Source organism: Glandiceps talaboti, chromosome 11, assembly GCF_964340395.1.
Source record: "Glandiceps talaboti chromosome 11, keGlaTala1.1, whole genome shotgun sequence".
In the NCBI taxonomy this organism is placed as follows: domain Eukaryota; kingdom Metazoa; phylum Hemichordata; class Enteropneusta; family Spengelidae; genus Glandiceps; species Glandiceps talaboti.
Window position 1 is genome coordinate 23792522 of NC_135559.1, and position 18159 is coordinate 23810680.

The 18159-nt window shown below is 34.2% G+C and overlaps 1 protein-coding gene across 2 annotated transcripts in view; it reads left to right on the forward strand.

The window, feature by feature from the left end:
* The window catches only part of LOC144441920 (cAMP-dependent protein kinase catalytic subunit PRKX-like), a 156980-nt gene that overhangs the window by 116558 nt on the left and 22263 nt on the right, over nt 1-18159 (forward strand). For both annotated transcript variants that reach the window (XR_013481588.1, XM_078131186.1), the window contains exon 3: nt 16807-17070. Coding sequence is in view for 1 of the 2 variants with exons in the window: in XM_078131186.1 (XP_077987312.1) it covers nt 16807-17070 (264 nt within the window). In the remaining variant the exon portion in view is untranslated. The remainder of the gene's footprint in view (nt 1-16806; nt 17071-18159) is intronic.

Sequence of the window (18159 nt, forward strand, 5' to 3'; positions counted from 1 at the left end):
GGTATATCTGTAAAATAAACCAATGAAAGCTGTACTTTGGTATATCTGTAAAATAAACCAATGAAAGCTGTACTTTGGTATATCTGTAAAATAAACCAATGAAAGCTGTACTTTGGTATATCTGTAAAATAAACTAGTGAAAGCTGTACTTTGGTATATCTGTAAAATAAACCAATGAAAGCTGTACTTTGGTATATCTGTAAAATAAACTAGTGAAAGCTATTGGTATATCTGTAAAATAAACCAGTGAAAGCTGTACTTTGGTATATCTGTAAAATAAACTAGTGAAAGCTGTACTTTGGTATATCTGTAAAATAAACCAATGAAAGCTATTGGTACATCTGTAAAATAAACCAATGAAAGCTGTACTTTGGTATATCTGTAAAATAAACTAGTGAAAGCTATTGGTATATCTGTAAAATAAACCAATGAAAGCTGTACTTTGGTATATCTGTAAAATAAACCAATGAAAGCTATTGGTACATCTGTAAAATAAACCAATGAAAGTTGTACTTTGGTATATCTGTAAAATAAACCAATGAAAGCTATTGGTACATCTGTAAAATAAACCAATGAAAGCTGTACTTTGGTATATCTGTAAAATAAACCAATGAAAGCTGTACTTTGGTATATCTGTAAAATAAACTAATGAAAGCTGTCATGTACTTTGGTATATCTGTAAAATAAACCAATGAAAGCTGTACTTTGGTATATTTGTAAAATAAACCAATGAAAGCTGTACTTTGGTATATCTGTAAAATAAACCAATGAAAGCTGTACTTTGGTATATTTGTAAAATAAACCAATGAAAGCTGTACTTTGGTATATCTGTAAAATAAACCAATGAAAGCTGTACTTTGGTATATTTGTAAAATAAACCAATGAAAGCTGTACTTTGGTATATCTGTAAAATAAACCAATGAAAGCTGTACTTTGGTATATCTGTAAAATAAACTTATGAAAGCTGTACTTTGGTATATCTGTAAAATAAACCAATGAAAGCTGTACTTTGGTATATCTGTAAAATAAACTAGTGAAAGCTATTGGTATATCTGTAAAATAAACCAATGAAAGCTGTACTTTGGTATATCTGTAAAATAAACTAATGAAAGCTGTCATGTACTTTGGTATATCTGTAAAATAAACCAATGAAAGCTGTACTTTGGTATATTTGTAAAATAAACCAATGAAAGCTGTACTTTGGTATATCTGTAAAATAAACCAATGAAAGCTGTACTTTGGTATATCTGTAAAATAAACCAATGAAAGCTGTACTTTGGTATATCTGTAAAATAAACCTATGAAAGCTGTACTTTGGTATATCTGTAAAATAAACCAATGAAAGCTGTACTTTGGTATATCTGTAAAATAAACCAATGAAAGCTGTACTTTGGTATATCTGTAAAATAAACTAGTGAAAGCTGTACTTTGGTATATCTGTAAAATAAACTAGTGAAAGCTGTACTTTGGTATATTTGTAAAATAAACCAATGAAAGCTGTACTTTGGTATATCTGTAAAATAAACTAGTGAAAGCTGTACTTTGGTATATCTGTAAAATAAACTAGTGAAAGCTATTGGTATATCTGTAAAATAAACTAGTGAAAGCTGTACTTTGGTATATCTGTAAAATAAACTAGTGAAAGTTGTACTTTGGTATAGCTGTAAAATAAACTAGTGAAAGCTATTGGTATATCTGTAAAATAAACCAATGAAAGCTGTACTTTGGTATATCTGTAAAATAAACTAGTGAAAGTTGTACTTTGGTATAGCTGTAAAATAAACTAGTGAAAGCTGTACTTTGGTATATCTGTAAAATAAACTAGTGAAAGCTGTACTTTGGTATATCTGTAAAATAAACCAATGAAAGCTGTACTTTGGTATATCTGTAAAATAAACCAATGAAAGCTGTACTTTGGTATATCTGTAAAATAAACTAGTGAAAGCTGTACTTTGGTATATCTGTAAAATAAACTAGTGAAAGCTATTGGTATATATGTAAAATAAACTAGTGAAAGCTGTACTTTGGTATATCTGTAAAATAAACTAGTGAAAGCTATTGGTATATATGTAAAATAAACTAGTGAAAGCTGTACTTTGGTATATCTGTAAAATAAACCAATGAAAGCTGTACTTTGGTATATCTGTAAAATAAACTAGTGAAAGCTGTACTTTGGTATATCTGTAAAATAAACTAGTGAAAGCTATTGGTATATATGTAAAATAAACTAGTGAAAGCTGTACTTTGGTATATCTGTAAAATAAACTAGTGAAAGCTGTACTTTGGTATATCTGTAAAATAAACTAGTGAAAGCTATTGGTATATATGTAAAATAAACTAGTGAAAGCTGTACTTTGGTATATCTGTAAAATAAACCAATGAAAGCTGTACTTTGGCATATCTGTAAAATAAACTAGTGAAAGCTGTACTTTGGTATATCTGTAAAATAAACTAGTGAAAGCTGTACTTTGGTATATCTGTAAAATAAACCAATGAAAGCTGTACTTTGGTATATCTGTAAAATAAACTAGTGAAAGCTGTACTTTGGTATATCTGTAAAATAAACTAGTGAAAGCTGTACTTTGGTATATCTGTAAAATAAACCAATGAAAGCTGTACTTTGGTATATCTGTAAAATAAACCAATGAAAGCTGTACTTTGGTATATCTGTAAAATAAACTAGTGAAAGCTATTATAGTATTTATAGTATTTTGTATCTTTTCTCTCAGAGTCACACCTTCTATATACTATGAAAGTGTACTTTGGTAATTGCATGCCACTTTTTCACTTCATCTCACTGTCCAGGACTGCAAATTGTAATCATTATATTAAAGCCGATTGACTTCACTCTAAACCAGAGTCATTTCATGCAGTTTAACTACACATGGAAAGTTTATTCTATGATGATGTAGAAAGTTTGACTTGATCACAGCATTTATTTTCACTGTTATTTAACATCTTTCTATATTTGCTCACTTGAAAATTTACAACAAATCACATTATATCACGCATGAGCCAAGTTGAACAAGAAACATGGAATTTATACACTGGTACATCACAGCAGCACATGTTTGTGTCATGACAATGTGTGTCTACATCACTTGTTCTGCTGTGTTCAAAATATTGTCAAAATGCCTGATTTTTCTTTGATATTATTGGCACTGGTATATTGTTATTGCCCAGATTTTTCTTCATACAGCTAGAAAATACTCTTAACCTAAGGGTTTTGTCACTTCTCATATAATGACACTTGTGACAAAGCTCCATATGTAAATTGTATTTTCCAAGGCTGAACGAAGAAAAATATTGGGGAATGATATCTATTAATTATTTTCGTAAAAGATATGCGAGAAATTAATGTAAATTAATGTAAATTAATGTAACAAGTAATGAAGGGTGTTTATTTCTATATCAATATTAAATTACACAGTCTAATTCGGTTTTGATATGTGTACATATATTTTGGTACATTACTTTGAAATATTAAAATGTATGCAAATATCCCTAGCAACTATGACCACACATAGCAACAGTCATATGATCACATAGATTCATAGACAAGTGAACGAACATTCAAAATATGTATGCAAATATGTCTAGCAATATAACCATGCCCATAGCAACAGCCAAATAATCGCGTACATTGCAAAGATAACCACAGGCCTCGATAGGCAACTGGATAGTCGTTCAGCAAATGAATACATATACCTAGCATGGATCAGCATGTGGTTAAACATTTTTAAAACTGTACAGTTGTGCAGCAACGCCATTGGCACTATTTTTTAAGGTATATCATATTCATATTATTAAGTATTTAGCATAAAAAACCTGATAAATACATCGTACCTATTGTGTCGGGCATGTTTTGTGTGTGTGTGTGCAAACAAGGATCATATTACAAGGAAATATACATATTGTATTGCTTTGCTGATTCCCAGGCTAAAGTTATAGAGCTGAGAAACCAAGCAAATAATTGAATATAGTATTAGTATAAGAAAGGCTAAGCATGTATCATTCTGAGTTCCATGACTATATAGATCACTTGCCTGCAAGCTATTCATTCAGACAGTCACAGCATTAATACATGGAACAGAGTAGACACACAAATTATGCACCCAAAGGCAATCCAGACTTTTACACCATGACCACACCCATAGCAACAGCCAAACGATGGGGTATTTCACAAAGATAACAACAGGGATTAATAGACAATTGAATAAGCATTCAAAAATGTATGTAAATTTGCCTAGCAACAAGACCACGCCCATAGCAACAGCCAAATGATCACGTATATTGCAAAGATAATATCAAGAATTCATACACAAATGAACAAAAACATACAAAAATGTATGCAAATATATCTAACAACATGACCACGCCCATAGCAACAGCCAAATGATAGCATATATCATAAAGATAGCAACATGGTTTGATAGGCAACTGGATAGTCATTCAAATGAAAACCTATTGTTAGCATGGACTAGCATATGGATAAACATTTTAATTTAAAACTGTACAGTTGTGCTACAACGCCATTGGCAGTATTTTTGAATTTAAGTTTTTTGACCCAAATTGACATTTTTTGACCCAAATCACATACCTGTGATGCGATCATTTTGCTTTGAACAATTTCCCAACTAGACACCTAAAGTAATATCACCACCAAACACAAAGGTATCAGTCTGGTGGTTTTTAGCATAACTGAATTGAGGTTCAGTAGTACTATAGCCTTGGAGAAATGTGTGTGTGTGTGTGTGTGTGTGTGCATGTGCATGTGTGTGTGTGTACGTACGTGCGTGTACGTGCGTGTGCACGCGCGCGACTGTGTGTGTGTGTGTGTGTGTGTGTGTGTGCATGTAAACATCTTAAAGTAAAAACCACCGGTGTTTGCTGGGGACATTACTAAGGACGTGTAGATGGCAAATTGTTCAAATGAAAATGATCGCATCAGAGGTGTGTGTTCTGGGTCAAATAAACATTATTTGTGGTGTTTAACAATGCCTTGACTCAGCCTAGAAATGAAAGGTTCTTGTTTTATTGATGCAATGAAACCGTTAAATTTTTTATAGGCTACTTCCCATCTCAATGTCAATGGCATCAAGATTAACCTCTGTTTGAGGTTGCTTGGAAACACTATTTTTTGGCACAGTTGAAGTAAAACATAGACACTGTTTATGATTAAAACAGGTTCATTTATGCTACAGACATGATAAAGAGTCTTGTCTGGGTCAAAAAGTGTGATTTTAAGTAAAAAAACTTAAACTCAAAATCTACTGGGCAGATCAGTCTGACATTTGGTGGGAACAGTCGTAGGGGTATTATATTAAGAATTTTTCAGGACATGATCCCATCAGTGATATGCAAATTAGCTATTTAAATGTGTCTTTTTTTTCAAAGATTTTGACACAATTGGCCCGAGCAACCATGACCACATTTGTTTTTCTTCATTTGATCTGCAGTAAACCATTTGATTGGCCTACTGGAGCATCACTTATGTTCTGGAGGGCTATTGTTCACATGTGCATATTATATGATATATCATCATCTGGTAGGCAAGTGAGTAAACATTCAAAAAACGGTATGCAAATTTCCCTAGCATCCATGACCACACCCATAGCAACAGCCAAACAGTGGTGTATTTCATTTTCACAAAGATAACAGGGATTCTTAGAGAAGTGAACAAAAATTCTAAAAGTGTATGCAAATATGCCTAGCAACAAGACCACGCCCATAGCAACATCAAAATGATCATATATATTGTAAAGATTATAATGGAGATTAATAGACAAATGAATAAACATTCAAAAAATGTAAGCAAATAAGTCTAGCAACATTACCACTCCCATATCAACAGCCAAATGATTATTTTGCTAAGATGACAACAGGGCTGGATAGGCAACTGGATAGTTATTCAGCAAATGAACACCTATACCTAGCATGGATCGGCATGTGGATAAACATTTTTAAAAACTGTAAAGTTGTGTTACAATGTCATTGTTGCAATTTTTGAGTTTAAGTCATCCACATACATACACACACAGAGAGAGAGATGGACAGACACTGCACCATGCCTATAGCACTAGTGAACCTTATCGGTTCAGTTGTGCTAAAACTATTGATACAATGTAATCATATTATTTGTTTAGAGAGTATAAATAAACAAATAACAACAACCATAAACCTATGAATATGTAAATAAAGACGGTTTAATACTGGATACAGTGATGATATCTTTAATAAATATGTGCAAGAAAAATGGACATTGATAGATGTCTTTGTACTCATCATTTATTTCAGACTATATGTTTGTAAGCACATTCAAATAATCTACTTGTCATGCTATTTCAGAATTAAGAGTTCCAATCTTGACAGTGATGTTTTAATAAGTAGTCTTTATGAATCTTAGTGGTGATACATGTTAACAATGTTTTGGGGATGGCCAATATATCAATCTTAGTGGTGATACATGTTAACAATGTTTTGGGGATGGCCAATATATCAATCTTAGTGGTGATACATGTTAACAATGTTTTGGGGATGGCCAATATATCAATCTTAGTGGTGATACATGTTAACAATGTTTTGGGGATGGCCAATATATCAATCTTAGTGGTGATACATGTTAACAATGTTTTGGGGATGGCCAATATATCAATCTTAGTGGTGATACATGTTAACAATGTTTTGGGGATGGCCAATATATCAATCTTAGTGGTGATACATGTTAACAATGTTTTGGGGATGGCCAATATATCAATCTTAGTGGTGATACATGTTAACAATGTTTTTGGGATGGCCAATATATCAATCTTAGTGGTGATACATGTTAACAATGTTTTGGGGATGGCCAATATATCAATCTTAGTGGTGATACATGTTAACAATGTTTTGGGGATGGCCAATATATCAATCTTAGTGGTGATACATGTTAACAATGTTTTGGGGATTGCCAATATATCAATCTTAGTGGTGATACATGTTAACAATGTTTTTGGGGATGGCCAATATATCAATCTTAGTGGTGATACATGTTAACAATGTTTTGGGGATGGCCAATATATCAATCTTAGTGGTGATACATGTTAACAATGTTTTGGGGATGGCCAATATATCAATCTTAGTGGTGATACATGTTAACAATGTTTTGGGGATGGCCAATATATCAATCTTAGTGGTGATACATGTTAACAATGTTTTGGGGATGGCCAATATATCAATCTTAGTGGTGATACATGTTAACAATGTTTTGGGGATGGCCAATATATCAATCTTAGTGGTGATACATGTTAACAATGTTTTGGGGATGGCCAATATATCAATCTTAGTGGTGATACATGTTAACAATGTTTTGGGGATGGCCAATATATCAATCTTAGTGGTGATACATGTTAACAATGTTTTGGGGATGGCCAATATATCAATCTTAGTGGTGATACATGTTAACAATCTTTTTGGGGATGGCCAATATATCAATCTTAGTGGTGATACATGTTAACAATGTTTTGGGGATGGCCAATATATCAATCTTAGTGGTGATACATGTTAACAATGTTTTGGGGATGGCCAATATATCAATCTTAGTGGTCATACATGTTAACAATGTTTTGGGGATGGCCAATATATCAATCTTAGTGGTCATACATGTTAACAATGTTTTGGGGATGGCCAATATATCAATCTTAGTGGTGATACATGTTAACAATGTTTTGGGGATGGCCAATATATCAATCTTAGTGGTGATACATGTTAACAATGTTTTGGGGATGGCCAATATATCAATCTTAGTGGTGATACATGTTAACAATGTTTTGGGGATGGCCAATATATCAATCTTAGTGGTGATACATGTTAACAATGTTTTGGGGATAGCCAATATATCAATCTTAGTGGTGATACATGTTAACAATGTTTTGGGGATGGCCAATATATCAATCTTAGTGGTGATACATGTTAACAATGTTTTGGGGATGGCCAATATATCAATCTTAGTGGTGATACATGTTAACAATGTTTTGGGGATGGCCAATATATCCTCATATGTCAGTAAAATGCTCACTTTGTTTCAAAATGAATAATACATGTAACAATATACATTTGAGTCAATTCCAAATTATATAATATTTTATACAGTGGTTTACTTGGCTCTGATGTTGCATACAAGAGTGAATTGTGATTAAATTAAGCTGTTGCATATCCAATGTGCACTAAACAAAATGAGCAAAACTTTACGACCATGGGAAGGGGGCTGAGCAGTCACTGGGCATTCAAAAGTCTGATAGTCAGAAAGTCTTAAAATGTTTTGCTTTTTATTTGTGATTTTTTGGAACCAAATTAAACTTCAGGGAAGTCATTTACCAAGTGCACATCCACAAAATATCTTTCAGCTTTGCAACAACAAAATACCCTTCATAGCCAGATAATATGTACTGCATAGCATAATTGTCTAAATTCTGGTATTTTATTACCATATCCAAGCATTGTAAGACTTGAAATTCTGTCTATGGTTTAATATTTTATGCCTCTAAATGGCCTCCTACATTGTCTTATTTTCAAAACTTTTTCACCTTTGGAGTTGTCTCCTTTCAATCAGTAGCAATCAAAGTGATAATTGTCTTTCTCCCAAAACAAGATAGAAGGTGGCTGGCTTAGTACCTCAATGTATAGGTTAGAGCTCATTATGAGACATCTCGTTATGCATGTGAAATTCACATCATGTGTAAAGTAATCTTGTTTGGACTGTTATTGTAGTTGGTTATCACTATTATTTTAATTCAGCATTGTACCACATAATTTTATATCTTAACTGTAGTGTAGGTGACATAAGGGTTGGCTAAAATAATTTTGGAGTTTGGCACTTGATTGAAGCTTGGCGAGGAGAGGGTGAGGGGAGCTACAAAATTTGTTTAACTGTAAATTATGTACATTTCCTAACTGTAGAACTGATGGAAATCGATTGCTAATCAATTGTTATGCAAACACATTGCAAGAAATAAAATCAAAATCAAAACCTGAAATGTTTTGCCATCATGGTTCATTTTCACATCCTTGTCAAATGACCCACCTACCCAATGTGATGGGTTAGGTTGCCCGTTGAACAGCTTTTTAGCTCCGCTGTCAGCGAAAGCTGAAAGCATAGCTTTAGGTATAGGTTGTATAGAGTATAGAGAGTATAGGTGAATCATAGGTGTCCGTCAAACTTTTATATTTTCATCATCTTCTCTGAAAGTGACAGTCAGAATTCTTCGATATTTGGTGTGCATGTTCCCTGGGGAAGCCTATTCAGATTTGTTCATGCCAAGTTGATCTGTGCCATTTTCAATTTTCAATTTTCATCATCTCCTTAAATACTTCTTGTCAGATTGCTTTGATATCTGGTGTGTTGATGCGCAGGGGGTAGCTTACTCAGATTTGTTAATTCAAGTCAGCACATCTTTTCTATTTTTTATGATTTTTTTTTTGTAATTTAAAGAAAAAATGAATATGTTAATGAGCATTATGGCCGACGCCATATTGGAAATCAGTCCACGAGACTTTAGTAAACTGCCACTTTTCAAAAGACACTATTGACGTCAAACAAGCAATGTAATATGTGCTATAGTCATAATTCTACGCATTGTGCGCCCAAATGACAAGCGTTTGTTCGAAACAGGGTTGTAAACTTCAAATCCAAATTTTGCACCCCTTCTACATAATCAGCCAGTCCGCAACAAACCACATTTGCATACTATCTATCCTCATAATATGCTCCAGATAGCGACACTTTGAATGGCTGCTCACGGGCCTTATTTTTCAGTATTTTCAACTCGCCGTAACTTTCACTAGAGTTCCCCATTTTAGATACTGAAAACGCCTAAACCTCAACTGATATCTCTTCTTTCGTGCCAGCAAAATAAATTTTGGCATTACATTTAGGAATACCGATTTTCCGCCGAAATCGGGACGCATACTTGAGGCCCTGAAATTTCGACCCAGTTTTTCGCTCATAGCATGGAAATATAACCCTCCATGCTCAGTTTTCTCAATACGGACCGGAAAGTTTACAAATTAACAAATTTCACAAAAAGGTGGATTTTTGTGTGTTTTGAATAAACATGGCAAGTAAATTTAGTAGGATCCTTGTGTAACGGTCCCAACGGTTCAAGAATTTTCGGTAGAAAATGACTGATTTGACCCGGAAGCTGAAGATGACCTCGCGTGATGTCCGGGCGATTTTCCACAGCAAGAACACGGGAGTTCTTGGTACTCACTAAAATCACACTTCAGACCCACTATAAAAGTTTGATGTTTTCAGATATACTGTATCTTGTGATTAATTCTATATTGTCGTGCAATTTGGAGTGACGGTGAACCAGAATGAAGACAACTCGCGTAAGGAAGGCATGTCTGGCATGCGGTTGAAGTTATGCAAGAGCAGTCTCACTGCCGACTGTGAATCGACCAAACTTTGTTTATTGGCCAACAGTTTACATGTAAAGTTAAACGACATGAACGTGTCTTGCCATTTCCAAAATGCAAATATTTGGCAGGTAAAAATAATTAAAATAATTACAACTTTAATTTTGGCTTCAGACTTTGCATTATATTTTTCGTATCTTTCCCCGTTTTACATGTAAATCTGAAAAGGTTCTCTCTGGTCATGCCAGTGGTTAGCCCTGCTTACATACGACAGGCGGTGCACAAGTCTATGTTGCTGACTTGACTCTAAACAAATAGTAGGGACAATTGTCAGAATCGAGTCCCGGATTACTCCGTATGCAAGCACGACTCGTCAGTGATCATACCGGGACTGCTTTGAGTATGAGCGAGGTGAGGCATGTTGAGGTAATTTGTTGAGAATTATCCATTTTCGTCATGATACGATCCAATATGGCTGCCTGGCAGCCATTTTGTTTGTGAATTTTCCATGTCCAAAGCCATAACTCAGACATGCTTGAACAGATCTCATTCAGAGTTGGTATTAGGACAGTGTTCTATGACATACATTTGCATATCCATTTTCATATTGATATGATCCCCCATACCCGAACAATCCTTTCTTGTTGTAGGCATGTTCCATGTCCGACAAGCAGACACAACATATCTAAGTCTGTTTGATTTAGGTTCACAAGTGTTGTTGCGTGATCAGAGTAGTGCTAATTCCTTAAAACCCAATCATAGCGGGGACTATGTCATTCTCAATGGCTTGTTTTTCTGAGATTTTGTGTAATTTTTCATAACAGTAGATTTTTTTAATAAAATGGTGACTATGGTATAAAAGTACAATACATTACCAACTTTCTGTGTAAAATGTGTTTTATAGTGAGACATCATATGAAACCACTAACCACTTTATTACATCGCTAAAACAAAACTGCATAGTGAAGAGCTGAAGAACTGAACCACTTCTACATATTACCAAAATAAAAAAATTAAATTAAAAACAACAGCGGAGCTATTCTGACCGATAGGTCACTTGTTTATTTTTTCAGGCCTTATAACAAAATGTAACATACTTGAGACAAGTGTGTTATGTCCCCATATAGACATTAATATTACACCTTTAATATATGAATTTAAGATGAAAGTTTAACAGACTGAGTTCATTTATTTTCTAAAGTACAAGTCTTTCTGTACTTTTCAAAAGTTCAAAAGTTCTACACAACATTTACTGTGCAAGGAGGGGGGTGGGGGGGGGGGGTAAAAACAAACAAACAAACAATGGGGAAAAAATCCAGACTGGTTTAAATGGTAAATGGCTAACATTATGACTACTCAGTAGTCATAGCAACTTAACAACAAATCATTGTCAAAAATCAACCAAAGTTACAGATATACCATTTAACTTGAAACTATCAGTCTTTGTTTGATGCTGTATAGATCAGTATGGCAATCCTGTGATAGATCAGTATGGCAATCCTGTGATAGATCAGTATGGCAATCCTGTGATAGATCAGTATGGCAATCCTGTGATAGATCAGTATGGCAATCCTGTGATGACACAATGTGTAGTCATCATCACTGAGTGATTGTAAAAATGCTATGGATAAATACAGCTAATGTATTATAACAATATTAGTTATTGATTTCTTGCATAACTTGTGCTCTGGCAAACCTAGACAGCATGTTAATTTTAAAACCTGTAAATACATTGTACTCATTTCTGAACACAATTCATTCAATTTATCATTTAATTGAAATTTAGAATGAATAAGAATTAAATTACCTTGAATAGATTGATGGATGATACAAAGACATGGCAATCTCATCATCTATGGAGTCAGCTTTGCTATCATTCAACACCTAGTCTTTATCCAACAATGCATGCTATCCACTAACAACACAATGTTATGTAGTAATCTAGACTTTCAATCAGCTACTTAGGGAGTCTTTATGGTAATATAGATACATGTGCCTGTTGTAATGGGTTGAACTTGTATGCATTGTGTGTATCTGTCATGTCAACTATTCAAACCAGACAAGTAGTTCAAAGCTGCATTCATTATTTGCAATATTACATTTATTTAAGAATCTATATTCTCTAATTTTCATCCCCAATATGTACCACTTATATTAGAATTTAGAGTAGGCTAATGTGAAAAGGGTCCATCTGTCTGTCTATAGTACATAAATATCTTTGTCTCGGCATATCAGATCATGTGACCTCTACAAGCTGATTTCAGATTTTAGAAGATACTGATATTTTTAATGGAGAGTAGAGGTGAAGTGTGTCTGTGTTATTTTAGGATAACAACACATTCTGAAAAACCTAGGGTTTTTAATATAATAGTACACTTGAACTTTCAACTTGTTATTCTACATTCAACACAGAAGAAATTTTAAAATAATAAACAAGACAGTATATTTACATTTTACTGTGTATAAAAATTAATCAGTTGTACTTCACTTGTCTGTCTGTCTGTCTGTCTGTCTGTCTGACTGTCTGACTCTGTATAAATTATATGTATACACAGTGCATGCATGTATGTACTATGTATCTATGTGCATGTATGCATATATGTACACACACACACACACATACACACACAGACACACAGACACACACATATATACATATATATATATATATATATACATATACATATACATATATATATATATATATATATATATATATATATATATATATATATATATATATATATATATATATATATATATATATATATATATATATATATATATATATATATACAGGTTTTGAAAATTTGAACCAAATTATATGCTATGGACCCTACAGAACTGTTTCGTGAGGTGCGTAGTCCTCACTCATCAGGGGTAGAATGGAATAAATCATTCTTATATGTGTAGCAACATTGAAAAACGTTACAAGGAAACTAGCCGACATATAAAAACGAATTCAAATATTTTGTATGCCTTTCCCATATCTTTGAAAATGAAACATCAATGTTTAGGATGTAAGGGGCCGTGTCATTTTAAAACTGACACACAAGAAATGTAATTTCTTTGTTTTGGTTTAACCCCCCTCAACACGAAATAGGAAAATAAACGACCTGTCCTGCATGTATGTGTATATCATATTCCATCATCCATGACATCGATAAACACAACAAACTCAAATTGTAAAACATTTAACTGTCTCTGAAAAACATAGTTTCAACTGGAAATTGTATTTACCAGTTCTCATGCTTTTTAGTCTTCAAGTTGTTTCTGTCGAGTTGTTTTTATTTGCATGTTTCCGTAATTTATACATGTTGATTTTAACTGTCGCACCATGACAGTGGCGAACACGGCTTTCACATGCAAGTTTCAACTATCTCGTGAAAACATCTACAAAGCTGTTTGGAATTACTAAATATTGCTGAATAATTATTTCAGGCGACCGAACTTTTGATTTTCATGTTATCACATTATCAGTCGAATAAACGTTTGCAATACCACGCTATCTGCGACAATTTAGTCCAAGTTCAGAGGTCACTTCACGTCACGTCAAACATGTGACATCTCATCGGTAATTTCCGGATATACATTCGTATTAGTTTCACGTTATACCCCAACATGGCCTAACTTAGAACCTTAGCGTAAGTGGATTTTGGCAACGTCCTCCCCACATAGTCTATTCAAGGTCCTTTAAAGTTGCGACTATGATTGAACGATCGGCTCTGATCACTTACCTATTGTGCCTTCGTTAACTATCGTTGACAAGATCACATGACGTTACCTACGCATACGTAGTGGAGTGCAGTGTTTATATTTGTGTACGATGAATGAATCGCATCATGTCTAAACAGCTACCCATCTAGTATTTGGCATTAGGTAATCCTAAAACGTAAAGCTAAAAATCGAGAGTTGTCGTACAAGTAAATGAGGTAATGTCTACATTAAGTGTAATCACTAAATCAGTATTGCCTTGCTTGGGTTGTACGCTTATCATCCTCGTTGCACGAAATTGGTTGACACGTGCGTTTGTCACGTACCATCATTTATAGTTGTGATGACCGAACAAACGGAAAAAAGTCTCTTGAATTTAAGAACTTCTGTTTAGGTGTTGGTGAATAATAAAACCATGTTTTCGCAGCATTCAAGTGGTTGTTTTTGTCATTCATTAGTTGTACATCATTCCCTGGCCAGCTGGGTTACTTGGCTATACGGTTATTTAGAACAACATGCATCTCTCTCCGGGTATGTCGGCAAAGTTTCCGACTGTAATTTTTTCAAGAGTAGAAAAATAGCATTGCCTCTTTTGATTCCATCTTAGTATGAATTAAATATCCTTGTAGTGATTTTGACACGCGCAAACCCCCCCCCCCCCCCCATGAAGGAATTACGTTTGTTTTAAAATGAAACGGCCCCTCACAAAAACCATGTGTATTAGTTGACTCGCTTGCTGGATCTACACTCATACACACATGGTGCCATTTCCTTCAAGTCGAAAGTCTGCCTCAAGATCAAATGCACATGATGATACAAAGAATGATTACGGCCTGGCTGGGTGCCTACTAAAGGCTTCACTGTGTATATGACAATAATCCCCCTGCCTGTTAGACTAAACATGATAACCATAACTTGGCATTATGTTAAGCGACCTGATTCGTTCACTTCAAAGTCCACAGCCGTATCTGGTGTGACTTGTACCCTGTATATTACATTGGTTGATAGGCAGTTGCCGTTGAGTGGACACTGTTAAATTTGCGATTGCTACAGCTGCAGGATTTATTAGTTTTTAGCACAACTGGACTGAGGTTCAGTATTGCTATAGGGATCGCCCAACGTCTGTCTGTCTGTCTGTCTGTCTGTCTGTCTGTCCTGTCTGTCTGTCTCTCTGTCTGTCTGTGTGTGGGATGTGCGTGTGTAAACAACTTAAAGTCAAAAACTGCTGAACTGATTGCCATGATATTTGGTGGGTCAATTACCTTGGGTGTCTAGTTGGGAAATTGTTCAAATCCAAATGATCTTACCACTGGTTTGTGATTTGGGTCAAAAAATGTGATTTTTGGTTAAAAAACTATTGGGCAGATTGGGCTGAAATTTGGATAAAACATTCTTCAGGGTGCTTTTACTAAGAAATGTTCATGATATGATGGTCCCATCAGTGATATGCAAATTAGGGCTAAAAATGTGTCTTTTTGGTCAAAAATCTTTAATTCCAAAACCACTGAGCAGATTGGGCTGAAATTTAATGGGAATGCATCTAGGGATATATGGACGAAGAATTATTAAGCATACAATGATTCCATGAGTGATATGCAAATTAGGTGTAAAAATGTTCATTTTTGGTCAAAAACTTACATCTCAAAAAGTACTTGGTCAATGACTCTGAAACTTTGTGAGATGTTTCTGAAAGTGTTATTCTGCAGATTTTCTTCCAAACATTTTGACAAAATTGGCCCTAGCAACCATGACCATGCCCTTAGCAACATCCAAATGGCAGTATATTTTGGTTTAAATAACTACATCTTCTGGTAGGCAAGTGAGTAAACATAAAAAAATGTATGCCAAATGTAATAGACAATAGAATAAACATTCAAAAAATATATGTAAATTTGCCTAGCAACAAGACCACGTCCATAGCAACAACCAAATGATCATGTATATTGTGAAGTTAACAACAGGAATTGAAAGTCAAATGAATAAACATTCAAAAAATGTATGCAAATATGCCTAGCAACAAGACAACGCCCATAGCAACAGCCAAATGATCACATATATTGCGAAAATAACTGGGATTAACAGACAGTTGAATAAATATTCAAAAAATGTACGTAAATTTGCCAAGGAACATGACCACGCCCATAGCAACAGCCAAATGATTGCATATATCGCAGAGATAGCAGCATGGTTGGATAGGCAACTGGATAGTCATTCAGCAAATGAACATCTATTGTTATCATGGACTAGCATATGGATAAACATTTTTAAAAACCGTACAGTTGTGCTACAACGCCATTGGCGGTATTTTATTTCTGTATGGTCTGCACTGACTGACTTGTGTGCTTTCAAAATACTTGACACATGTTCGGCATGCAACTATAACAGTGTATATGTATATATATAGTCTAATGATCATAACACTAACGGTTACTGTGTATCTTGCTTGATACTGTGTTAAGTGTGTGTGTATGTGTGTATGTGTGTGTGTGTGTGTGTGTGTGTGTGTGTGTGTGTGTGTGTGTAGTCATATGTAATTGTTGATTTTTCTGTCATAATTTTGAAGTATTTTTATAATAGGGATTGTTATTTACACTCCTTTAGTTACCAAAGCAACACAAAATCTTTTAGTGTTTGCATTATATGTACTATCACTATATTGTAGTTAAGAAATTTCACATGTGTCTCTCTTTCTTCCAGATTATGGAGTTACCATGACGACACTTTTTTATACATGCTATTAGAGTATGTGTCTGGTGGGGAACTTTTTACCTATCTTAGGAATGCAGGACGTTTTAATGCTGCCATGGGTGTGTTTTATGCAGCAGAAATAGTTTGTGCATTGGAATATTTACACAAACAAGACATGGTGTATAGGGACTTGAAACCTGAAAACATACTAATAGACAGAGATGGCCATATCAAGATTACAGATTTTGGTTTTGCAAAGAAGTTAGAAGATAAGTAAGTCGATCTATATCATTATTTTGAAATGGCCACACACACACCAATAGCAGTAATCAAAGCAAGTCTTTTGCAAAAGTGAAAATTGTACTGTAGAACTGCACGGTAGCAACCAGCCCATCCATATATAAGCTATAAATGTCACAGTTATCAAAACATCTAAAAATGACCTGCAAAGTATACAATGTGTCCTTTGAATTCATTGAACACATTGGTACTTAGAGTCTAATTTAAAACTTCACTGACAACTCCGTTGTGGATAAATTTAATTAAGATGTGTTTCTAGAAGTGTATCGAAAGATCAAATTCATGTCAAAATGATAGTTATACAGTGAGTGTATGCATGCCACTTTTTTATGACCAAATCAAATATGGCTGAATGGCGGCCATATTTGTCGTTAATTTCAAAATATGCATCATAACTTTGGAGGTACAATATGTAGTGACTCCATTTAAGTGCCTACACCCAATATCATTATTAGATATGATATTTCTTTTAAGACCTGACCTTTGACCTTGAAAGTTTTTTCAAGGTCAAATAGCCAAATTCGGGTTATCTTCATCGCTTTTTGAATAAAGTATTTGAATGATGATATTTTAATCATGTCTTGGTTTTTACATATGAGGCATATGTATGTCACTTAAATGTCATGACCTTGACCTGAATTTGCACAATAAGTTTCCCATAAAACATACAAGTTGGGGAGATGGGGGGGGGGGGGGTGTCTTTGACTGACTGAAGGCTTGTCTAAAATAAATCAGTGATGTATGAACCAATGAAAGTGGCCATTCAGAAACTTATCAGTGGGAATTCTTTTTCTTTGCAAATTTCAAAATTGATTTTACAAAACTATATATGGGTAAGATTTGTCTGACTTCAAGGAGATGATGTCCAACAGTACAAATCAGAGAGAGTTGTGGGTAAAATATTGTACAGTGAGTCAAGAAAATGAGCAGCCTAAAAATATATATAAAGTAATGTGTCTATAGTAACAGCATCAGTGTATATCATAACTCATGTCTATAGTAACAGCATCAGTGTATATTATAACTCATGTCTATAGTAAAAGCATCAGTGTATATCATAAC